The sequence below is a fragment of the Panthera leo genome, chromosome C1, assembly GCF_018350215.1.
Source record: "Panthera leo isolate Ple1 chromosome C1, P.leo_Ple1_pat1.1, whole genome shotgun sequence".
NCBI classification, from domain to species: domain Eukaryota; kingdom Metazoa; phylum Chordata; class Mammalia; order Carnivora; family Felidae; genus Panthera; species Panthera leo.
Window position 1 is genome coordinate 78,305,491 of NC_056686.1, and position 26,152 is coordinate 78,331,642.

Here is a 26,152-nt window from a genome sequence, read left to right on the forward strand (position 1 = left end):
GATTTAGCCATTCTGACAGTTGTGAGGTGATATCTCATTGTAGTTTCGATTTGTATTCCCTTGATGATGAGTGATGTTGAGCATCTTTTCATGTGTCTGTTGGCAACATATTCTGACATGTATATATATGTATGTGTGTATATGTATATATATATATATATATATATATATATATATATATATACATAATTTTTAAGTTTATTTTGAGAGAGAGAGTATGCACACTAGTAAGAGCAGGGGAGGGGCAGAGAGAGGGAGAGAGTGAATTCCAAGCAAGTTCTGTGCTATCAGCATGGAGACTGAAGTGGGGCTCAATCTCATGAACTGTGAGATCATGACCTAAGCCCAAACCAAGAGTTGGATGCTTAATCAATTAAGCCACCCAGATGCACCCTGACTTATATTTTTTTTAAAAAGCAGTCTGGAGAATAGATTGTAGGAGTAACAAGTTCAAAGCAGAGAGACCTATTAAGAGGTTAATGCAATATTCTAGGTAATAGATAATGGCAGCTTGGACGAGGACATGAGAAGTAATACATATATTTAAAGGACAGCCATGTACTTTATGGATGTGGAACTTGATTAAGAGTGGCATCAAGTATGACTCTAAAGTTTTTGGTGTTATTTGCTCTATAAGAAGTTCATCTTATGTGCTTGTCTTGTTTCCTCCATTAGAGCTCCTGGAGTAGTTATATGTATTCATAAATTCACCTAATGGCTATAATGTGCCCTTCAAGTGCCCTTCAAGACACTGTGCCTTTAAGCACAGACTCTCCAAGATGCTGACCACACACAGAAATATAGGAATGACTCAGAGCATTATGACCATCACTTTGAAGTTGTCTGTAATAGATATAATTACACCTTTTTTTTTGTTTGTTTGCAATCTTTCCTTGAAGAAGTTGGCCTGGGAGACAGGAAGAATCCAGAAATTGGCTTTACTGTCATGTGCGATGGGGAGAATCAGCCACAATAATTTATAATGTTTCTCCCAAAGGACTTGGTCAGCTTTCACTGGGTCCACCTTATATATGTCCAAAGTAACTGAAGAGGGAAACAAATATTATTAGTGTCATTTAATAAGTGGAATCTCAAAAGGATTTATGGAATTAGTCATTAAACATATATTATTAGACGTGAAGAACAAGCAAAATAAGACCATCACTTTTGATGATCCCAGGAATGATGTAGACACATACTTTTAATTCCCAGGTAGCTTTCTTACCACCTAACACACTCCTAGCTAGCTGCTTCTTTGCCTTTATTTCATACCCCCTCAATCTTGTAGCAATGAGATTTTTTTAGGCAAGCAGGACAGATGATAACTGCCCTTAAAGTAGCTCTTCTAAAGTTTAGCAATTCTTAGACATTTCTAACTTTTTCTTAATAACATATAACAAACCTAGTCTTCAAGAAACCATCTAAATATTACTGAGTCATTTAAATATTTTGACTTTCAAGGCACCTGGGTGGCTCAGTGAGTTAAACATCTGACTTTGGCTCAGGTCATGATCTCGCGGTTTGTGAGTTCAAGCCCGGCTTTGAACTCAGGCTCTATGCTGACAGCTCAGAGCCTGGAGCCTACTTTGGATTCTGTGTCTCCCTCTCTCTCTCTGTCCCCCCCTGCTTTCACTCTGTCTCTCTCTCTCAAAAATAATAAACATTTAAAAATGTTAAAGATGAGTATTTTCATTAAAAAAACCAAAATAAATATTTTGACTTTCATATGTTAACTAACCATCTAATAAAGTGATCCTGGACTTCCCAGATTTCTCCTGGGACTGCCTTCTTCAGGCTTCAAGAGTTTCCCTCCTAATTCTAAAACTATGGGTTTCATCTGGTGAACAAGAATATGTCTCTTAGTTAATACTGACCAGAGTTTTGTACCTCTTTTTCTGGAATTTTGTGAAGCTCCAGGTTCAGAAGATGATAAGCACTTTATGGGCTGTAGTTTCACCTTTCTTTCTTTTTAATTTGTTTAATTTTTTATTTTTTAAAATTTACATCCCAATTAGTTAGCATATAGTGCAACAATGATTTCAGGAGTAGATTCCTTAGTGCCCCTTACCCATTTAGCCCATCCCCCCTCCCACAACCCCTCCAGTAACCCTCAGTTTGTTCTCCATATTTGTGAGTCTCTTCAGTTTTGTCCCCCTCCCTGTTTTTATATTATTTTTGTTTCCCTTCCTTTATGTTCATCTGTTTTGTATCTTAAAGTTCTCATATGAGTGAGTCATATGATATCTTTCTCTGAGTGACTAATTCCGCTTAGCATAATACCCTCCAGTTCCACACACATAGTTGCAAATGGCAAGATTTCATTCCTTTTGATTGCTGAGTAATACTCCATTGTATATATATACCACATCTTCTTTATCCATTCATCCATCGATGGACATTTAGGCTCTTTCCATACTTTGGCTATTGTTGATAGTACTGCTATAAACATGGGGTGCATGTGTCCCTTCGAAACAGCACACCTGTATCCCGTAGATAAATGCCTTTTCGTGCAATTGCTGGGTCATAGGGTAGTTCTATTTTTAGTTTTTTGAGGAACCTCCATACTGTTTTCCAGAGTGGCTGCACCAGCTTGCATTTCCATCACCTTTATTTCTAAACAGAATTAATTATAGTTAGTCTAAGCCAAAGAATGTTTACATCTTAGTCATACAAAAAACCATTATGGAATATGTTCCAAAGTCAAATATACAGGCTTATGAATATTTAGAGCCCCTCTTTTAGCACAATTTTTTAAAGTTTATTTATTTATTTTGAGAGAGAGTGAGCATGCAAATGTGGGAAGGGCAGAGAAAGAGGAAGAGAGAGAATCCCAAGGAGGCTCTGTACTGTCAGTGCAAAGACCGACACATGGCTCAATCCCACAAACTGTGAGATCATAACCTGAGCCGAAATCAAGAGTCGGGCACTTAACTGACTGAGCCACCCAGGTGCCCTTTTTAGCATGGTTTTAAGGCAGGCTCACATCCGAAAATTACTGATGATAGCCATCTGTGTTCTGTTATGATTGGCTGTGGCATCCATTTCTTCATTGGTAAAATGAGGGTAATAATACTATCTACTAGAGTGGTTTTGAGATTAAACGAGATACTGTAATAAACGCTCAGCATAGACTGTGGCACATTGTAGGTTCTCAATAGATTCTTGCTATTTCTATGGTATAGAAACCCTACAGCCCCCTCTTTTATCCCCACTCACTAATCCCCCAGTCAAGTCTGAGTCACTGAGATGATTCCAGCAAAGCACTCCAACAGGAGGGGCTCAGACATTTCAAATCCTGTGATCTTTGGTGGATATGAAGTTTCCTGAAGTATACCTCCCTTTGACCCAGCAAGAGGGGCCCTCACCTGGGCTCTTGCCCTGGCCCTGGGCTTTATAATACCCTGCAGATCACAAAACGCATAGAAAAGTAAACTTACTAAAAATGCATGGCTATGGCTGCCTCTCTCTCTCTCTCTCTCTCTCTCTCTCTCTCTCTCTCTCTCCTAGGATTTAACATTCGGCTCTGACCAGAAACCCTAAGCTTCTGTCTTGGTAATCAACACCTTCCAGGCCCCAGGGAAACACTATTCCACTTTTCTTGTGCTATGTCCTTGAAACAAAAGGCAATTGTATCTGAATGTCATGGAAGTTTTGGGTTTGTGCTGCTGTTGACATTTGAAATAGACACTCTTTGGAGTGCAGGAGGATTTGAGTAATGGAAACTTTTTTAGGAAAGAGGAAGAAAACAAAGAAAACAAATTAACTTGTCAAATCCCTTCTTTGTGGTAATGTGAACCCCACCCCCAAATTCTGGTATAACAAAGTTTCATGTCTGAGTAGAGCCCCAATTCCATTTTCTTGTGTACATTCATGCTCCAGTTCCTGGTTCCAGAGGTATTCGTCATGTTAAAACAGTAGATCTGATTTAAACAAGACATGAGATGCTAGTGAGTAAAGAGATGCTAGAAGAGTAAAGTGAAAGATTAGAAGGTGTTTAAAATTTTTTTTAAATGTTTTCATTTATTTTTTTGAAGGAGAGAGAGAGACAGAGCATGAGCGGGGGAGGAGCAGAGAGAGAGGGAGACATACAATTTGAAGCAGTCTCCAGGCTCTAAGCTGTCAGCACAGAGCCCGATGCGGGGCTCAAACTCACGATTTGTGAGATCATGACCTGAGCCACCCAGGCGCCCCAAGAATAGAAGGTGTTTAAATAAAGAGCAAATCAGAGTCTTTGGATGAAAAATGAATTTTGAATTTGTGCTATTTATTTGATATATAGTATTACTTGCTTTTGGTAGTAATATAGGTATTCAAAACTCAAACACATCTAATTCTTTTTTTTTCAATATATGAAGTTTATTTTCAAATTGGTTTCCATACAACACCCAGTGCTCATCCCAAAAGGTGCCCTCCTCAATACCCATCACCCACCCTCCCCTCCCTCCCACCCCCCATCAACCCTGTTTGTTCTCAGTTTTTAAGAGTCTCTTGTGCTTTGGCTCTCTTCCACTCTAACCTCTTTTTTTTTTTTTTTTCTTCCCCTCCCCCATGGGTTTCTGGTAAGTTTCTCAGGATCCACATAAGAGTGAAACCATATGGTATCTGTCTTTCTCTGTATGGCTTATTTCACTTAGCATAACACTCTCCAGTTCCATCCACGTTGCTACAAAGGGCCATATTTCATTCTTTCTCATCGCCACGTAGTACTCCATTGTGTATATAAACCACAATTTCTTTATCCATTCATCAGTTGATGGACATTTTGGCTCTTTCCATAGTTTGGCTATTGTTGAGAGTGCTGCTATAAACATTGGGGTACAAGTGCCCCTATGCATCAATACTCCTGTATCCCTTGGGTAAATTCCTAGCAGTGCTATTGCTGGGTCATAGGGTAGGTCTATTTTTAATTTTTTGAGGAACCTCCACACTGTTTTCCAGAGGTTTTTTTTTTGTTTTTTTTTTTTCAAACACATCTAATTCTTAAAAGGATTAAAATTTTGGACAATTTTTTCTTTTTTTTAAAGTTTATTCTTTTGAGAGAGAAAGTGCAAGTTGGGGAAGGGCAGAGAGAGAGGAAGAGAGACAATCCCAAGCAGGTTCCAGACTGCCAGCATGAAGCCTGACACAAGGCTCGAACCCATGAACCATGAGATTATTACCTGAGCTGAAGTTGGACACTTAACCCCCCTGAGCCACCCAGGTACCCCTAGATAATTTTTTTCTAATTTAAATATAACTGCATGAGAAATATTCAATAAATGTGACATTCTAATTAAATATAAAGAAATTAGAACAAGAAAACAAAAAAGTTTCCATGGCTGTGAAGAAGAAAATACATGTACAAATACCTGAAACTAATTTCTATGGAGATTATTTTCTGACCTTGATAGACCAATGTATAGTTTGATTGTAAAAACATTTGAGCAAATTGAGCAACATAATATTTTTGTTGTTCTTTATCATACCATAGTATTGAAATATTAGAAGAATAACAAAATGTGTGTGGATATGGATACTACTGTAAGAGACAGTAAAAATCACAATAAAAGTGAGTTATATGACAATACCAAAATATCTAGGCGCACCTGGGTGGCTCAGTTAGTTAAGCATCCAACTCTTGATATCAGCTCAGGTCATGATCTCACAGTTCAAGGGATGGAGCCTTGCATTGGGCTCTGCACTGACAGCATAGAGCCTGCTTGGGATTCTCTCTCTCTCTCTCTCTCTCTCTCTCTCTTTCTCCCCCTCTCCCACTTGCTTGCATGTGTGCACATGCACACACACTTTTTTCTCTTTTAAAATAAACACTAAACAATTTTTTAAATCTAGTAATAGTTTCTATTGTATTCTATTGAAGATAATAATTTATCTTATATGACATCATTACATTGTTAGAATGTGATATGTAAAGATCATGGTTCATTTCCAAATCTAAATAGTGTATTGTTTTATAAATTTTATTTAAAATTCCAGTTTCTCTTGCTTCAGCATAACAAAATTTCTCCTAGTTGAAATTAACAAAAATTACATAAGCACATCAATGACCCAAGAAAGACTGTCCAAGTTGGCATTACTATCTGTAGAACACAAATGGTGTGGTATCTTAGTGATAACAACATAGAAATTTTGCTGAAATGAAGATATGAAACAGAACTTTTATGCAATAAATTCATTAATTTTGTATGTCTTTATCTTATCAGTCATTCAAACATCAATAGCTTATCAACAGAACACCCAGACATAATTATGGTGGTGATCATAATTATGTTTGGTTGCCTTTGATATTTTACTGACTTTCAGTTCCATAAAAACCACAGATTTATATTTTAAAAAGAAAGTTTATTCTTTTATTGAGGGAGGATAATTAGTTTTTCCTACATAAAAGTATAGATTTAGAATGTTTAAAATGTTTCTAATGGATTAATATCAATTAAGGGTATCCAACCATAAGGTAGTTCATACTATTTGCTATCCTTCAGTGTATAAGTTCAAATAAAGCAAAAGTCAATTGCAAAGAAAAAAACATTTTGAAATAACTTAAGATGTTTTTGATTATAATTATTAAAGTTGGTAACAGTACAGAACCAGCTGATTAGGGCAGTAAGTAGTTATCTCAAAATCATAATATATGGGTAACATCATAGAAATCTTTTCGTATTTTGGTGTGAAACCATCACTACAATAAATAAAATTGCTGAGTTTCTATTTGTAATATATGTTTGACATATAGCATAAAATTGAGTTCACTCTCATTTCAAATCATAAAAAGTATTTCCCACTCCAGCAAGAATTGTTGTTTTAGTTTTTATTTTGAAATAAATTCACAATCACAAATTGTTTGTAAGAATAGTACAAAGAATTTCCATATGTCTTTTTCCCAGATTCCCCATTGTTAACATTTTAACATATTTGCTTTATTGTTTTTCCTCTTTACAAACATATATGTGTATGTGTATCCACACACATGTGGTTTTATCCTGAGCCATACACTGAGTGTCAGTTGCAAACATAATGCCCATTACTTCAAAATAGTTCAGAGTATATTTCCTAAAAATCAAGAACACCTATAGATAACCATGGTGTACCTATCAAGTTAACATTGATCTATTACTACCATCTAATCCATCTAATCCACAGACTCCATTCAAATTTCATTGATTGTTCTGAGAATGTCCTTTGTACAAAAGAAATTAAAGTCTTCCTTTTCATCTTCTTTTTCATCCAGGATGTGTTCCAGGATCACATACTTCATTCAGCTGTTAAATCACTTTGGTCTCTTTCAGTCTGGCCTTAGCCATCACGATTTTGTAATTTCTGAGGAATACAGACCACTTACTTTGTAGAATGTCCCTCAGTTTGAGTTTGTTTGCAGTTCATCACATATCAGAATAGTTAAATTATGTAATTAGATTAAATTACATAAATTTGGTAGCAAGTAACTTCTGTGTTCTTCTCAATGCATCATATCAGGAGGCACAAAACGTTGACTGGTCCATTGCTGGTGAATTTTAACTTTTACCACTTGAACAAGATTATGTTAGGCAAGGGTGCTAAACAAGTTCCCCTGGCTCCTGGTATCACCATCTGCACTGGCTGAGCCAGCCAACACTTGCTATAGACCCCCAGCTGCAGCCAAAGGCAATAGGGGCATATATTTTTAATTTTGTTGTTATGAAGACTAATAACATAAGAAGAAGTACAAGGAGGATAAAACAATGTTTAATTCAACAATGTGTTAGGTTGCTTCATAACTTCTAAATATTCAGCTGCATGATATGTGGGCCTTCATACATACTCTTGCCCTAAAACATGTAAAATTAGGGGTGGGCCTATTTCCAGGTAGATTTCCCTTCTGATCCTTCCACCCTCCAGAGTAAGCAGAGCCTGAAAAAGACATGTGGCACCTTTCAGAGGCTAATAAATTAATGAAACACCAAAATGAAGATCTTTATTTTCTATAAATATAAGTTATATACTTCTTTCCTTATACTTCCAGAAGCCACTTGGCAAAGATTGAACCACACTTGTCCATGAAATGTTTTAACATTTCTCCTTGAAAGCTCTGTTGACATTGGCCAGAGTGGACTCGATGTACATTTTTCCTGTTATATAAGAAGTTACAAATGAAACCAGAGGAAATTAGTATCATAATTTTAGTTTAGTCCAGTGGCAGTTTTTTGGAGCCACTTAACCTTGTCATTCTGTTTGACAGAACCTCCCTGCTCTGATATTGAGCAGTTTGCACACCGATTTTTTTCCTGCTAGATTAATTATATGTACATTCACTTCCCAAGAGTAAGTTTAAATTTTGAATGATGGGGGTATAGAGTTAACACTCATTCTGAAGATGGGAATATTTTAAGCAGCTGTGCTGGTAAGTAATTCGCTTTCTTTTCCTGGTAGCATCAGTAAATTCCATTACTGGACAAAATAAGATTTGTTTTCTGCTTTCCTGAGACCTCCTGCATTGATTGAGATTGAGGCCAAATTAAAAATTGAGATTCCTGGGACCAAACCAGCAAGTTTGATTCAGGAAAGGTGGGATATTCAGATATCTGCATTTTAACCAGTACTCAAATGATTCTCGTGCAATAGCCCAACGACCACCTTTGAAATGCTATTAGGTAAGGGAGTACTTTCTCTTGAGGCACTTTTTTGTTTGGTTGGTGCTTGTTGATCGGTTCTCCTCAGTCTGCGTGTGTAGAACACGGAAAGGGAACAGCTTATTCCTTAATTTCAATTAGTTTTGAGAGAATGAAAAAAAAAGTACTTACAGAGAAAAATTAAGCTGACTAGCTCAGAGTGATGGAGGGAAAAAGAATGAAGCTGTCAGGGATCAAGAAAGATGATGGAGGTAAAGGGGTGCAGTAAGTAGTTCTTTTACCATTTAACAAACACCAAGCACTTACTGAATGCCAGCATTGTGCTAGGCAATTCAAGGGTGAACTGGGACTTCAGGGCCCACCCTCAGGGTGTTTACAGGGGAGGGTAGGCTGAAGCAGATTTGAAGGTGCTGTGGGAAGGCAGAAGAGAGGCTCCTTCCTCACTCAGGTTTGAAGTACTGGGACAAGGCTTCCTGAAGAGATCCTGTATGACCTGGACCCGGATGAGTAGTCCAGGTTCAGGAGGTAGAGTCCTGGAGGGTGCAAACGAGCTCCACAGCAAATATATTCTATTTAATTTTAAACTTTTTTTCCTATTTACAAAGTCATATATGTTCGTTACGAAACAACTTCTTAGCATATGAAACTGACAACTTCTATAATCCTCCCTGCTACTTACCGCCTATCCCAACCGGATTTCCAGCCAGGAGTTTGGGGACTCGGTGGCTTTGAAGGTTTGTTACTGACCGGCGAAGTCCAGCATCGGTCCTCCCGCCAGATGGGGGCAGTACTCCGCACGCCTAGGGCCGGCGCGCTCTCTCTTCCATACGTCGCTCGCGTGATCATCAGTGCTACATACTGCGCCTGCGCACGGACTGAGGCCTTTTCCCCCCGCGGAGCGCTGCTGGGCCTGCTGGTCTGTGGCGAGCCGCGGACGCCGGTCTCTGTTCCGCAGGATGGTGAGTGGATATCTGGAATCGGGGCTACGGATGCAGGGGGGTTCCCTGTCCTTGCTCAAACGCCAGCCTAGGATCCGTTTCGCGCGGCGCTGGGGTTGGATGGCGTTCGATAGTGGGCTCTGCTGAGGTAGGGCTGCCGCTCCCAGCGTGGCCTTAATGGCTGCCGCCCGGCGCGCAAGCTTGGGGGAGGGGTTGACGAAGAAAATCAGGAGCCGGGGCGGCGGATTGAGGAGGGGGATGATTTTCGTAGACAGGCTGCGGGGATAGTGCCGGCTTGTCCGAAGGGGCACCAGCAGGTGGGGAAGATTGCATGCAGTCGGTCCCGTGAGTAGCTGGGGATGCCTGAGTGGAGATGGGCTGCGGCTCCTCGGACTCATCCAGCCCTGACTGCTCCGTGGTTTTTTCGGGAGAGTCTTGGGTCGGTGGGTCTTCCAGAGGTGGCTTTTAAACTTAACAGTCAGCCTGGAGGCTGTGGCTTTTCTGAGCCCCGAAAGAAAGCTCCTTTAGTTGGTAGGTGCCTCCTGCCTCTGTCTCTAGACTGTTGCTGGCACTAGTTTTTAATGATTTGGGGGATGGGGCGTTGCTTTGGTTCGAGGGGGATAGTGCTCTTTTAATCGGGAGTAATTGCTAAGTATGCCCTTGACCAGATGAGTTTTGTGGCAAGTAATTGAGGCTTTTGGAAAACGTGCGTGGACAGTGCAGGAAATACGAGGTTAGGTTCTCAAAATGAGACGTATGGTGTTTGGAACAAACTGACGTTAGGCAAGATTGCTGTCTAGAGCAATGCTTTGGAAAAGTGATTGATGGGAGGTAGAAAAAGTGAGTCTTGACCCTCTGGTTTGAGAAACTGGACTCTACAAAAGTGACAGTTGTGTGGATTCACTCTTGAAGTGTTGTTTTGTTACAGAGTTAGCGCAGATATCAAAAATATCGTAAGCCATTTATCAAAGTTTTAATAATGTTCTTTTATTCTTAAAGGGGTTTGTTAAAGTTGTCAAGAATAAGGCTTACTTCAAGAGATACCAAGTGAAATTTAGAAGAAGACGAGGTATGGTCAGTTACTCATGTTCACAATATTAGAAGATTCTGCAGTGGAACAGACTTTCTTAAATTGCTATTTTTTCCCCCCCAGAGGGTAAAACTGATTACTATGCCCGGAAACGCTTGGTAATTCAGGATAAAAATAAGTACAACACACCTAAATACAGGATGATAGTTCGCGTAACCAACAGAGATATCATTTGTCAGGTAAGGTGTATTCAGAACTCAAGCAACAGATGGTAAACCTCACCCTCTTTAACTGAATGCTGGAGAAGTTGTACTTGGGGGGCAAAACACATGTATGGATTAGAGGCTCTCTAGTGCCTGGCATTTTAAAAACATTGAGTAGTGTTTTTCTTTTAGTAGGCCTGAAGTTGGAGCACGGGAGGGATTGGTACATTAAAATACTCAACTGAAAAATTGGCCATGTTTGACAATCCTGACCAAACTAGTTTAATCCCATTTTCTAATGGTGGGGGAGAGGATTGGAGAAATCTAGGGTATATACTATTCTTGTAGGGGTAGGAGGATAAATTTGAGGCCAAGTATGTTCTTGCATTTTCCAGTTCCAAGAGAGTAATAGAATTTGTTAACGGACTAAATCCTGACTTGTGCTGTATGGCCTTATATGCCACAATACCACTGCTTGTTGAAGAGATAGTTGTGGAGGTTAAATTAGGCTTTTAAGATTGTTTTTATTTCTGCTCATTGCTTGAAATAGGCTTTGATAAATCTGTATGAAGGTGTCTTTCCCATAAAAGACATCCAGAAAATGGTAGTTTGCTCCTAGAAGCTAGTTTTCTGGGCTTTTACATTTAGGGAAAATTTTTCACAGTTAATGATTTGCTGAGCTTTTGCAGGCACACCTCTGTTTTCTGGGCAAACTGACAGTTCCTTCATCCCTAAGTTCAGATAACTAAACATTAGGTATTAGAAGCATTGTTGGACCTAGCTATGCTTAGTTCAAAAGATGTTTGAAATAATGATAGATTCCTTTTTTGGCTTTTTCATGATGCCTCTTTAATCCATTGACTAATGCAGCTAAGTCTTTTCAGTATTTGGAAAGAACAACAGTTTTATTCCAAAGGCATTTTGATGTTCAATGTATGTGTGGTACTTTTAGTTCAATTTGTGATATTATGACAAACATTTACAGAAAACCTATCTGCTATAGTTGACCAAACCATAAACTCCCATTGGTAAGGTTAACAAAGACAGGTTCTAAGTGTTGTAATTTGTGTCCGGCTTTTTCTTTTTTTTTTAAGTCCTTTGAAAAAGAAGGCACCTAGGACAAGTAATCAAACAATTGAAAATACAGATTACTAATCTGGTTTTTTCTCTTACAGATTGCTTATGCCCGTATAGAAGGAGACATGATAGTTTGTGCAGCGTATGCTCATGAACTCCCAAAGTATGGTGTGAAGGTTGGCCTGACAAATTATGCTGCAGCATATTGTACTGGCCTGCTGCTGGCCCGCAGGGTATGTAGAAGATAACTTTGATGTTTTACAACTCATTGTTAAGAGTTGTCTGCCAGGTAGATGTTCACACATGAATAAGATACTCTCAGCTGTGGCTTCTGGGAAGTGCCTGTTGTTGTGCTGTTGCTTACAAGGTCATCATCAGGGAAGACAATTTTATAAATACAAAGTTTGAGACTACACAGTTTTCTAGTACTCTGGGGAGATAGGTTTTGTTTTTTTTACCGTGTGGGGTGGATCTAGATCACTAGAGTATAAACCAAAGAATGATAGCCACTAGCCACATGTGGATGTTGAGCACATGAAATGTGGCTGGTGCTGTTGAGGAACTGAATTCAAACAATTTTAGTATATGTGCTGCTGAAGCAAGCACTGAATTTAAACAATTTTAAATAGCCATCTGTAGGTTAATTATTGCCTTGTTGGATGTTGCAGACCTTTATTCAGAGGTATAGATTTTCTGACCATCAGTGCACATTTAAAATGCAGGCTGCACTCCTCACTCCTGGAATCTATAATAGGATGTCCAGGTTATACACATGTTAATTTTGAGAAACAATGTTTTAAATTTGGGGAGGGTGAGCAGGCATGGGTATGGGATTCAGTTTTTTTAATCATTTTTGCCTTTGGGTGGCATCATTTCCTATAATACGTGGAAAGTAGATGCAAATGTGATTTTTTTTGCCTTTTGTTTTCTGTTACCGATCTTGTTTTGCATTGGAAATGTTAAGCATGCGTCATTGTTAAGGACCCACTTTTTTTTTTTTTTTTTTTTGGTTAAGGTTTATTTATTTATTTTTTTTTATTTATTTATTTTTTTTTTAAATTTTTTTTTCAATGTTTTTTATTTTTATTTTTGGGACAGAGAGAGACAGAGCATGAAAGGGGGAGGGGCAGAGAGAGAGGGAGACACAGAATCGGAAACAGGCTCCAGGCTCTGAGCCATCAGCCCAGAGCCCGACGCGGGGCTCGAACTCACGGACCGCGAGATCGTGACCTGGCTGAAGTCGGAGGCTTAACCGACTGCGCCACCCAGGCGCCCCAAGGTTTATTTATTTTTGAGACAGAGACAGAGCATGAACGGGGGAGGGTCAGAGAGAGAGGGAGACACAGAATGTGAAACAGGCTCCAGGCTCTGAGCAGTCAGTACAGAGCGCGACGCGGGGCTCGAACTCACGGACCGCGAGATCGTGACCTGAGCCGAAGTTGGACTCCTAACCGACTGAGCCACCCAGGCGCCCCAAGGACCCACATTTTCATTGGTTATAAATATGCTTGAGTAGGAGTGGGAAGCATCGTACTTATATATGAGAACAATGTGGTACAAACTCACACTGCTTGTGGTGAAGTTCTAGTTAGATGTACTAGCAGAGGAGTCACCCTTATTGATGTAATGTCTTTGGAGAGTAGAGCTCTCCAGATGTTCTCTTCTGCCCAGGATCCTCCTCCTAAGATTTTAATTAAATTAATCAAAACTACATGTGTGATAACATAAATAGTTGAATTTTATTGTAGCCAAATAAGACTGAAGAAATGTGGAGAATATCTCCCTTGAGTAGATACATACAGCATGGTTACATCTTAATTGATGGCTACATAAATCAAGTATGGACATGTAGCAAAGGTACAGAAGCTACAAGACAAAATTGTTATAAATTCGAAGGTCTGAAGTTTCTTTTTGTAGCATCTTAATATTTAAAAGTAAGTTGGTACAAAGGGATAAGTGAATTGGAAGGAAATTTTTTCTTCTCGTCAGGTCATTAATGTTGTGATTGGATGTTAGAATTGTTTAAATATATTTAGACTGGCTTTTTGTTAATAGCTTCTCAATAGGTTTGGCATGGATAAGATCTATGAAGGCCAAGTAGAAGTGACTGGAGATGAATACAATGTGGAAAGCATTGATGGTCAACCTGGTGCCTTCACCTGCTATTTGGATGCAGGTCTTGCCAGAACTACTACTGGAAATAAAGTTTTTGGGGCCCTCAAGGGAGCTGTGGATGGAGGCTTGTCTATTCCTCACAGGTAATAGTATTCAAATCTTCATTGTTTAGACTCCAGTATTTCCATTTCTAACTGGTTGGACTCTGGAGATTACTGAATCAATTAAAATAATAGGAAGCTATCATTGTGTACCTGCTATATGCTTAATACTATGCAAAAGGAACCTGGCAGGGCAGGAAGGAATTGTAACGTATTTCATAAATGAGACTGAGGTTCAGAGGTAAATGATTCGTTCAAGGTTTTAGAGCCAGTAGCAGAAAAGCCAGGGTTGAAACCACTAGCTTTTGTGTTGTGGCTTAGTTTTGGTTAGAAATGAGGAATTCAAGTTCACTCCCCTCCCAGTGCATTTTCTTTTCATTCAGAATGAAAATTGCTTTATTCAGTTATGGGAAACTGTCAACTCCAGGAAAAGATTTTGAGAAAAGGCTTAAGATAAATTCCCAAACTTTCCACTGGAAATAAGATTGTAGATCATTAGAGGCTAAGTAGGTGATTTTAATTTGGTAGTTCCTTTGGTTTAAGTTAATGATTTTTGTTATTGTTGAATAGATGCATCTTTAAGACATGATTTATTATTAGCCTCGTAAGGTTATTTAAGTAGTTGGGTGACTTAACCAAAATTTTATCTGGCTATAGGTTTTGGCGTTGGAGAGGTTAGCCTATGAAATGTAACCTAACTGGAACTTTTATAATGGTGGGACATGCAGATCTCTTGCAAAGCACCTATTAGATGTGGTCTTGAACAAATCACTTATCCCCATGTACTCTGAGGCACCACTGAGAAATTCTAGGGTTTGGGGGGGAACAGTTTTGAAACCATTTCCTATACTAATACGGAAAACTAACTTGATAGTGGTAGAAAATTGATTCATTTTGTGACTTAAAGGTGTTTGTGGCATGATTTTCTCTTCTATCTGGGAATTCAGAGATCAGCTGCTGAATGATGATATCCCACTAACTGAGCAGTCAGTAGTTGGTCCTTTGGTTGCATATGATGCAATTAATTGTTTCAAGACGGGACTGATGGCAGCTACTGAAGTGAATTCCTGCTAGTGAACTGATTTCAATCATTACATACTAAAATGAAAAACTTTGTTTTAGTACCAAACGATTCCCTGGTTATGATTCAGAAAGCAAGGAATTCAATGCAGAAGTACATCGGAAGCACATCATGGGTCAAAATGTTGCAGATTATATGCGTTACCTAATGGAAGAAGATGAAGATGCTTACAAAAAACAGTTCTCTCAATACATAAAGAACAACGTTACTCCAGACATGGTAAAAATTTTAACTAAAAATTCCTGTATTGGTTAGTTTATAGAGCGCTTTACTACTTGGTTTTGGTGGGTACATTAGTAGTTTTATTTCCAGTTAACATCTACAAGTTGAATATGAGTATGTTAATAGGTATAGATGGACTCAAATGAGCTGTCCTTACCTTAAAATGGGATGACATGAAAATTGGAATAGTGGGTAAGGGTAAGTTAAAAGTCAGACAAGGTAGAGGTGCCTGGGTGGCTCAGTCAGCTAAGTGTCCTTCAGGTCAGGTCATGATCTTGTTCGTGAGTTTGAGCCCTGCGTCGAGCTCAGAGCCTGGAGCCTGCTTTGTATTCTGTGTCTCCCTCTCTGCCCCTCCTCCACTCATGCTCTGTCGCTGTGTCTCAAAAATAAATAAGCGTTAAAAAAAGAATTTATGAGCCCTAAAGTTTTACCTCCAAGGCTCTCTGTTAATCCATTGTAGTAATGGAAGATAATAGGCACAGAACACAAAAATGACACTGATTATTACAAAACTATTATATAGCTTATGGAGTTGTATATAAATTGGAGGTTATATCAAATGTCCTTTTCTGTTAGTGAACAGTTTCCATTTTGACACAGTTTTGGTTATGAAAATCTTTTAAGTAGAGTTGTAATTGAAGATCACTGTCATTTGTATGCTTAGTACACAGTCTAGGGCTGAATAAACATAGCTTGAGTTTTGGAGCTAAGAAAAGGTTAGTATTTATGTTGGTAATTCAAGTACATGATAATTTTCAGAAATTTATGCTTTTATGTTACTATTGACATTGTCCTCATTTGCTGTGGTTAATAGGTCTTTTACTTGTGATGATTCTACTTGGCCTGCATAATTTTTCTTCCTAAGCCATTTCTTACTCTGGTAATGTCACACTTGCTCAAAACTTTCCAAATTCCTAAGCTCCTTTCAGATATCTATTTCTTAATGCTTTCTAATATATGTGGTGTACTTCAGCCGGACCACTCTTAGGCTAATGTACTTTTCCCAGCTAGCTCATTAATTTGATCTCTGGAAGCCTGTTTTTCTGCATGGCTGCTGAAATCCTCTGCAGACATTTGACTTGCCCTAGGGAGGAAGTGGTTTTTACCTAAACTCATTATGTACGTGGTTGTATTTTCTCTTGGTTTCTCCTGGAACGAATGGACCAAGTTGCTTAGATTTATTAAATGACTGCACTTGAAGTCATCGAATAGATTTGTTAAATACAGTGGGGAGCTGTCATAAAGTGCCTAAAATAAAAGAGAAACTTTGAGGAGGGATTTAGGGAGTTGAGATCTCATGCAGTGAAAGTGTTGGCATTATTTTCTTTTGCTAAGTTTCTTTTTTTTTTTTAAATGTTTATTTATTTTTGAGACAGAGACAGAGCATGAACGGGGGAGGGTCAGAGAGAGGGAGACACAGAATCTGAAAGAGGCTCCAGGCTCTGAGCTGTCAGCACAGAGCCCGACGTGGGGCTCGAACTCACGGACCGCAAGATCATGACCTGAGCGGAAGTCGGCTGCTTAACCGACTGAGCCACCCAGGCGCCCCCCCCCCCCCCGTCTTTTGCTAAGTTTTATACAAATAAATGCATGTAGTGATATTTTCTCCATATTGAATGAGTAATTTTAGAGACTTGGATTACTGTGACTCATTCTTTAGGGAGCTCTACTTGTTACTATATTGTGATAATGAACATTCAGGCATTTTATAGCTGCTTCATGACTTGGTCTTCCATAGAACCCATCGTCATTTATTTGGAGGTGGTGATTGAAACAGTTCAGAGATACAGCATTGTTGTTTGATGAATTTTAGAACAAAATTCTCATTAAGATCTAATTGGATAGTGTCTCAGCGTTTTCTAGGGAAATTCAAACCTCTGTTTCCACAGAGGCCTAATACTGTTGCCAAATACTAGTGATTCCTAATAGTAATAGATAGAAGAGGTCCCTGGTATGCAGTTCTGGGTATAGCATTGAAAGATCTAATCAGGTACTGAAGGAAAATACAAATCGGGGGAATGTGGGAGAACACAAATGAATTTAGCAATTGCTTGTTGGCCCCATATACTCTTCATCTTAACATCTTAAATACTTGGTTTTGGCATGTATTCTCACTTGAATAAAAGAATTTAGGTCAGGGGCACCTGGGTGGCTCAGTTGGTTAAGTGTCATGTGCGTGCTCTCAAAAAGAATTTAGGTCAGACAGTATTTTATTTTTTAAAATGTATTTATTTTGAGAGAGCATGGGAAGGGGGGGGTGGCAGAAAGCAAGAATTCCAAGCAGGCTCCACAGTGTCAGCACAGAGCCTGATGCAGGGTTTTAGAGATCATGACCTGAGCTGAGATTAAAGAGTCAGACATCTAACTGACTGAGCCACCCAGGCGCCCTCTGTTATTTTTTTTTTTTTTAAGTTTATTTTGAAAATGCGCAAGTAGGGGAGGGAGGTCAGAGTATTTTAAAGAAAAGGTGGGTTACATGTAGAAATAGGAGATACCAGCATTGACCTAGTTTAGTTGCTTTTGACAGTCTGGTTTAGAAGGACGAAATAGAGCCAGTAGTAGAATGCAGTGTTACCTGACTGTTGTAGGGCATGTGAAATGAAACCAAATACTGTTTGCTTTGCTTTCTTTCAGATGGAGGAGATGTATAAGAAAGCTCATGCTGCTATTCGAGAGAATCCAGTCTATGAGAAGAAGCCTAAGAAAGAAGTCAAAAAGAAGAGGTATGCATCCTCCTGTTGTCTTTTTAAGAGAGGTTGGGAGGAGTTCCTTGCCTTGTTTTGTGTTACTCAGACTCTTACTGAAGTTGTGCAAACTCGATCACTAACTCTGCATGATGTTGCAGAAGTGAGGGGAACCAGGTTTGCTAAAGTAATTATGGTGATAGAAATGTATTAGCCTCAGAAGCTACTTACTGAGCTGACCCCTTCTATCCCAGTACAGTATAACTACCAGTTAACTGCATTTTTAATGCATCTCTTTAATAATGGGTGTGGGGAAGTTAGCTTATGATCATAAGTAGGTATATTGGAATTTGGATTGTTTGACCTGGTTGCAGTCTTGTCCTTTTCAAAGTTAAATATTTATTTTTTATCCTCTAGCTATGGTTTTTAAAAATCACATTTGTCTCTTAATTTTACTCTGTTTTGTAGGTGGAACCGTCCCAAAATGTCTCTTGCCCAGAAGAAAGACCGGGTAGCTCAGAAGAAGGCAAGCTTCCTTAGAGCTCAGGAGCGGGCTGCTGAGAGCTAATAAACCAAACCACAATTTTCTATGAAGATTTTTCAGATAAAGACAATAATAAACTTATTCACCAAGCAGCAGTTTCTGTGTTAACCTCTTGTTAATGAAACTACAAGAAATAACGTCAAATATAAAAGCAGAGGAGTTGATGGGTTGTTTTTGTTTTTGTTTGCTTCAAGAAACAAGTATAACTTTACATATTGACTCAAAGTTCACACCTGCTTCTTGGGCTTCTGTTTCCGTGACAGGCGTTGTCCCTCTAATTGTATGATATACAGCTCTCCGTTAAAAAGTCTGGCAAGCAACAGACCAACCATCCACTAGGAAATATTTCTTCCATTCATTTATTGTAACCAGATGGTTAGTGGGAAGAAAAGGTACCTTCAAACTACACCATTTTAAAGTAAGCAAAACGTGCTCATCAATGGCTTTAATTTTTGAGAGAAGGCTGTCCAGTGAAGTTCACATAACATTTCACTTTAATCAGGTGAAACCTTGGAGCAAAAAATACTGGGTCTTCCTTCAAAAGAGGTTCCTTCAAAAGAGATGTTGAAAGGTACATGCCAGATCTTAATAAACATGAAAATAACATGAACAAATATTAACTTGCATATCAAGTTCACATGGAAAAATAAATTTACATGCCTCTTAAGAAATAGCCCTTTGGCCAACAGGAAATACTGTTCAAAATGGAAAATTGTTATTAAAAAGTCCCATGATTTCAGAGTCTGCCTCTTAATGTCCCACTTCCCCATAGCTCAAATTCAGACTTGTGGATTTGGATTGAGTTGATGGCCTTAAGTCAGTTTTGAAGGACTGCTCATTGACACTATAAAGGACCCATCAAATCAAGGATGATGAAAGCTCATCCAGTTTCAGCCTCTAAACTTGGCAATTACATATTGCCAAGTAGAACACTTTCTGATGGATTTTTATTTTTAAGCTAATAAGAGCCACTCAACATTCTGAAGCCATGTAACAAATGTTTTTAGGTCTATAAATACAACAAACCATGCTATTAACCCAACATCTGTTTATAAAGGAGTAACTACCTGCTTTGCAGTCTTAATTTCTTGTTAATGTGCAAACTTTACCATGCTAAGACTTCAGTAAGTGTACGTATATATATATATATTTTTAAACAGCAGCTTCATTGCAATGTTTCCAGCAATGGTATTTTGGCTTAAGTAAAATCTACGAAATACTCTGTTTATGGGATGAGGCTTTTCACAGCATTATTTTAGGTCATTAGTCAAAATCGTTAACACAGTGAATGTACTGGGAAGAAAGGTACCAGGGCTTCTAATGCAGGAATTAATCTTTGGATCAGTTCATCCTATACCTCCTGCCATTCCTTCAAGCAATCAATATGTATCTTAAGATGGTGGCTTCTTAAAACCAGGGAAAAGGGGTTTCGTATAACTGGAAAGGATTTGAGTCAGAAGCCATTTTTTTAATGCTCAAAATTTTTCCTTAGAATTGTTAAGTTTCCTATGATGGTCACGATGTCCAAATGAACTAAGAGTCATTTGTGTAGGAAATTTTCTTCCACAGTAACGTTTTTAGGTTATTTAGTATCAAAGAATGTTCCATTTCCATTTGATTTGCTGTGACTTTGAGAGCAATACAAGAATAAAGTTGCTTTTCCAATTCTTCACGAATTTCAGTTGGAGCACCACGCAGTAGGTAGTCTTTGAGTAACTGACAGGCTTTTGCCAAGTTTGGTTGTATCACTTCTGAAGTACACTTCATTGTACTCTGATCACAGGTAGTTCGACAATCCGTGCCATAAACACAGTCCAAATCAGACTCACAGTGGCGATCCTTTATAAGTTCTTTCAGGTTTGTCTCTGGCACGATTTTTCTCATGTCCACCATTTTCAAATCATACTTATCGTTATATCCTAGGTTTTTGGCACTAATATCACACATGAGGAAGTTTCCATACGGGCCGTGGAAAACATCTTCCACAAATTCCAGAAGTCCTATGGCTATTTTAGCCTTTCTAGGCCATGATGGTGTGAACAACTGATCCATGCTTCTTCTGAACCCAGATGGAATAAAAAGTTCAATGACCCATGGAAGGCTTATTCCATAAAGAGAGGTATATTCAACACTTTCCATCACATAGAGATCACCACAGAATCCCATTAATTTGGGGGTATGTTCTTTATCTTGAAGTATCACCATGAGAAGAAATTCATTTAGTTGAAGAAGTGCCCATGCTGACTTTGCTTCTCCCAAGGAAACCTGGCCATCTTTGTCTCCATCAGCCACCGTCAAGATGAGATTAACCAGTTCAGAGAGGTTTCCTTGGTCACCCAACTTTGCCTATGTGTATAAGGAATGAAAAATACCTCACATATAATATACATACTAACTTTACAGGATTACTATGCTAAGTAATGATCTTATTACTGAATCTCCATAAAGGAACTTAATACATCTCCAAATATAATGCTTACTAAGTGAATAAGTATGTTTTATATAATTATAGTAAAACCCACTTCATTAAGTATATATTTTTTTAAGAAATGGCCACCCTAGCTTCCATTAGCCCCTTGGGCCCTATAGATAAATACAGTTATCCAAGACACTAAGTATTAGTTTTGTCTTATTTATACATTGACTTGCAAAATTGCAGTGTAATGTGCTCATATCCAAAGTTATAATGTGGGTCAATGGAAAATTATTTTCTCCTATTTTGTAGTTAAATACATTAATAGAACTATTTTGTTCAAGTTATATCATTCCAATGATGAAGGTTAAAAAGTATTGGGGCTCCCGGCTGGCTCAGTTGGAGGGGTGTGCAGCTCTTGATCTTGGGGTTGTGAGTTCAAGTCCCATGTTGGGTGTTTATTAAATAAAAATTAAAAAAAAAAAAAGTATTTCCCCATGAAGATTCTTGGGATAAATAGTCTGAAAATGTAAATTGTTCAAAGAAAAGAAAGGAAGTGTGAGTAGGGGAGGGGCAGAGGCAGGGGGAGAGAATCCCAAGCAGGCTCCACACTCTCAGCGTAGAGCCCGATGTGGGGCTAGAACCCATGAACTGCAAGATCGTGACCTGAGCCAAAACCACTAGTCGAATGTTTAACTAAGTCAACCAGTAACCCCAGAAAAAAAAGATTTTGAGTGAAAATATGACAGCAATAAAAAGAGATTCTTTCCAAAATTGTAACTATTTTTATCTTTTAATATATTTAATCTTTGTATGAATATTTCTTTAAATCTTTGAGAAATAATTTGCAATCAGGGTATGTATACTAATTTTATCCCCTCCCCCATCTTTAATAATGTATACCAGTTACAGTGTCAAACTATAGAGCAGCTCATCAATTTAATGAATTCCCCTTTCATATCTGGATATTTTTAGCTATCATAAATAATGTTAATATAAACATCTTCCACACATTTTGTTTGAATTATTTCCTCAAGATGGAGACCTTGATATAGGTTAAAGAATACCAACATTTTTGTGGCTTAGGATGAGGTCTTACCAACTCTTCCAGAAGAATATACTGCCTCACACTAACAACATGTGAATGGATATACTTACTTTAAAGAGACTGTAGACCATTTCTTTGAATTTCTGTACAGTTGTTCCCCTAGTTGGCTTATCAAATAGCACTATTTCTTTCCTTGGTTCCAATTCAGTCCCAAAATCAAGATGAAGTGCTTGTTCCATTTGACATTTCACAACACCTGGTAGATTACCCCAAATCCCTAAATACATCTATATGAAAAAAGAATGACAAATTATTCTTTAGGCTAAGTAGAAAATTTTACCACTGTATTTTTAGTGTCCTCTTCTTATAAAAACACACAAAGTAACAAAACATTAGGATTGAGCTTTTGTCCATAACTTTTTTAGGTTATAAAAGCTATGCGTGCTTAAATACATATATTTTTGACCATGATGAATTTTATTTTTTCCAGTTTTTAAATTGTGGCAAAATATTAAAAACATAAAATTTACAATCTTAACCACTTTGGTATTACATTCACAATGTTGTGCAGCCATCACCACCATCCATCTGCAGAACTCTTCATCTCATAAAAGTTAAACTCTATACTCATTAAATAATAACTCCCTGCTCCCCCTCCTCACCCACCCCAGCCTCTGACATCACCATTCTATTTTCTGTCTTTACAGTTTTAACTAATCTAAGTATCTCCTATAAATGGAACAATACAAAACTTGTCTTTTTGTGACTGGCTTATTTCACTTAGCATAATGTCCTCAAGATTCATCCATGTATTAGCATGTATCAGAATTTCTTCCTTTTTAAAGCTAATAACCCATATGTATATACCACATTTTGCATTTCTGTTCACCTGCTGATAGACACTTGAGTGCTTCCTCATTGTAGCTACTGTGAATAATGCTGATATGAACATTGTTGTACAGATATCTTTTATAAAGACTCTGCTTTCAATTTGTTAAGGTATATACCCAGAAGTGAAATTGCTGGATCATAAAATCATTCTATGTTTAATATTTTGAGGAATTGCTATATTGCTTTTTGCAATGGCTGTGCCATATCACATTCCCACCAATAGTGCACAAGGGTTCCCAATTTCTCTCCATCCTTACCAACCCTTGTCAATTTCCATTTTTTGGATAGTAGCCATCCTAATGGGTGTGAAGTGGTATCTCATTGTGATTTTGATTTGCATTTCCCTAAGATCAAGTGATGCTGAGCATCTTTTCATGTACTTATTGGCCATTTGTGTATCTTTTTTTTTTTTTTTTTTTTTTTTTTTTTAAGAAATGCCTATTCAAGTCCTTCGTACATTTTTAAATATGGTTGTTTTGTTGTTGAGTTTTAGAAGTTCTCTATATATTCTGGATATTAACGTCTTATCAGATACATGACTTGCAAATGTTTTCTCTCATTCTGTGGATTTGCTTTTTACTCTATTGATATTCTTTTGATGCACAAAATTAAAACAAAAAAAATTTTTTTTTTAACGTTTATTTATTTTTGAGACAGAGAGAGACAGAGCATGAACGGGGGAGGGTCAGAGAGAGAGGGAGACACAGAATCTGAAACAGGCTCCAGGCTCTGAGCAGTCAGCACAGAGCCCGACGCGGGGCTCGAACTCACATACCGTGAGATCGTGACCTGAGCCGAAGTCGGACGCTTAACCGACTGAGCCACCCAGGCGCCCCAAAACAAAATTTTTTTAAACATTTATTTATTTTTGAGAGACAGAGAGAGACAAAGCATGAGTGGGGGAAGGGCAGAGAGAGAGGGAGACACAGAATCTGAAGCAGGCTCCAGGCTCAGCACAGACCCTGATGCAGGGCTCAAACTCACAAACCATGAGATCATGACCTGAGCCAAAGTCGGATGCTTAACCAACTGAGCCACCCAGGCGCCCTTTGATGCACAAAATTTTAAATTTTTCTGAAGTACAATTTGTCTCTTTTTCTTTTGTTGCCTGTGCCTTTGGTGTCAGAGCCAAGGAATCATTGCCAAATCCAATGTCATGAAGCTTTTGCCCTATATTTAAAAAATTTTTTTAATGTTTATTTATTCATTTTTGAGACAGGGCAGGGGGAAGGGCAGAGAGACAGGGAGAGAGAATCCCAAGCCGGCTCTGTGCTGTGAGTGCAGAGCCTGACACAGGGCCGAACTCACAAATTATGAGATCATGACCTGAGGTAAAATCAAGAGTCGGACACTTAACAGACTGAGCCACCCAGGTGCCCCTGCCCTATATTTTTTCTAAGAGTTTTATGGTTTCAGTTCTTACATTTTAGTCTTTAATATGTTTTGACTTAATTTTTGCATATGGCATTAGGTAAGGGTCCAACTTCATTCTTTTGCATGTGGATATCCAGTTTTCCCAGCACCATTTGTTGAAAAGACTCCTTTCTCTATTGAATGGTCATAGCACTCTTGTCAAAAATTACTTGATCAGATATGTGGGTGCTTATTTCTAGGCTCTCTACTCTATTGATCTATATGTCTATCTTTATTCCAGTAAACATTGTTTTGATTACTGTAGCTGTGTAGTATTTTTTTAATGTTTGTTTATTTTTTAATTTTTGACAGCAAGTGAGTGGGGAAGGGACACAGAGAGAGGATCTGAATCAGGCTCTGTGCTGACAGCAGAGAGCATGATGCAGGGCTCGAACTCAGGGACTGTGAGATCTTGACCTGAGCCAAAGCTGGACGCTTAACCGACTGAGCCGCCCAGGCACCCCTTTATATAGTAAGTTTTGAAATCAGGAAATATGAATCCTCCAGCTCTGTAGTTCTTTTTCAAGACTGTTTTGCTATTTGGGGTTATTTGAGATTCCTTTTTAATTTTGGGGTGGGTTTTTCTATTTCTGCAAAAAATGTCATCAGGATTTTGAAAGAGATTAACAATACTAAGTCTTTCAATTCATGAACATGGGATATGTTTCCATTTGTTTATGTCTTTAATTCTTTCAACAATGCTTTGAAGTTATCATTGTACAAGTCCTTTACCTCCTTGGTTATGTTAATTCCTAGGTACTTTATTCTTTTTGATGCTATTGTAAATGGTTTTCTTAATTTCCTTTGTGGATTGTTCATTGTTAGTGTATAGAAATACAACTGGTTTTTATGTGTTGACTTTGCTTCCTGCTACTTTGCTGAATTAATTTATTAGCTTAACAATTTTTTTCTATATAAAAGGTTTTTCTACCAAAACAAGATTTTTTATATAAAAGATCATGTCATCTGCATACATAAATAATTTTACTTTTTCCTTTCTAATTTGGATGCCTTTTAAAATTTCTCTTGTCTGTTTGGCTAGAACTTCCAGTACTGTTTTGAATACAGGTGGCAACAGTGGGCATTCTTGCCTTGTTCCTGAATTTAAAGGAAAAGCTTTCAGACTTTCACCATCAAGTATGAAATTAGCTGTGGATTTTTCATATATGGATTTTATTATGTTGTAGTTGCCTTCTAATTCCTGCTTTGTTGAGTATTTTTATCATGAAAGGGTACTGAATTTTGTCAAATACTTTTTTCCTGCATCAACTGAGATGATCCCAGGGTTTTTTTCCCCTTGATTCTGTTAATCTAGTGTATTAAATTGATTGATTTTTGTATCTTGAACCATCCTTGCATTCCAGGAATAAATCCTATTTGGTCACAGTGTATGATCTTTTTATTACATTCATTTTGGTTGGGTAGTATTTTTTTTTTAATTTTTTTTAACGTTTATTTATTTTTGAGACAGAGAGAGACAGAGCATGAACGGGGGAGGGTCAGAGAGAGAGGGAGACACAGAATCTGAAGCAGGCTCCAGGCTCTGAGCTGTCAGCACAGAGCCTGACGCGGGGCTCGAACTCACGGACTGTGAGATCATGGCCTGAGCCAAAGTCGGACGCTTGACCGACTGAGCCACCCAGGCACCCCGGTTGGGTAGTATTTTGTTGAGGATATTGCATTAATGTTCACAAGGTCTGTAGATTTTCTGTAGTGTCTTTATCTGGCTTTGGTATCAGGGTAATGCTGGCCTCACAGAATGAGTTAGGAAGTATTCCCTCCTTTTCAA

The 26,152-nt window shown here is 38.3% G+C and overlaps 2 protein-coding genes and 2 non-coding genes across 6 annotated transcripts in view; 3 read left to right on the plus strand and 1 right to left on the minus strand.

The window, feature by feature from the left end:
• Positions 1 to 9,460: 9,460 nt before the first annotated feature.
• RPL5 (ribosomal protein L5) lies at positions 9,461 to 18,693 on the plus strand (the record flags this gene model as incomplete). The annotated part of the gene is made up of 8 exons (XM_042948622.1): positions 9,461 to 9,562; positions 10,541 to 10,610; positions 10,695 to 10,810; positions 11,950 to 12,084; positions 13,907 to 14,109; positions 15,190 to 15,367; positions 18,005 to 18,093; positions 18,523 to 18,693. Coding segments are annotated over 8 exons (993 nt in total), but the record flags the coding sequence as incomplete, so codon positions are not given.
• Positions 15,024 to 15,119, plus strand: LOC122229029. Its single transcript, XR_006206893.1, has one exon. It is a non-coding gene; the product is annotated as a small nucleolar RNA SNORD21 (small nucleolar RNA).
• On the plus strand, positions 18,179 to 18,315 carry LOC122229038. Its single transcript, XR_006206900.1, has one exon. It is a non-coding gene; the product is annotated as a small nucleolar RNA SNORA66 (small nucleolar RNA).
• A 51-nt stretch (positions 18,694 to 18,744) lies between the features above and the next one.
• Positions 18,745 to 26,152, minus strand: part of DIPK1A (divergent protein kinase domain 1A) — a 106,797-nt gene continuing 99,389 nt past the window's right edge. For all 3 annotated transcript variants that reach the window (XM_042952850.1, XM_042952851.1, XM_042952852.1), the window contains exons 4-5: positions 22,170 to 22,346; positions 18,745 to 20,944 (exon numbers count right to left, since the gene is read on the minus strand). In XM_042952850.1, coding sequence (XP_042808784.1) covers positions 20,132 to 20,944; positions 22,170 to 22,346 — 990 coding nt within the window. In that variant the 3' untranslated portion in view covers positions 18,745 to 20,131. The remainder of the gene's footprint in view (positions 20,945 to 22,169; positions 22,347 to 26,152) is intronic.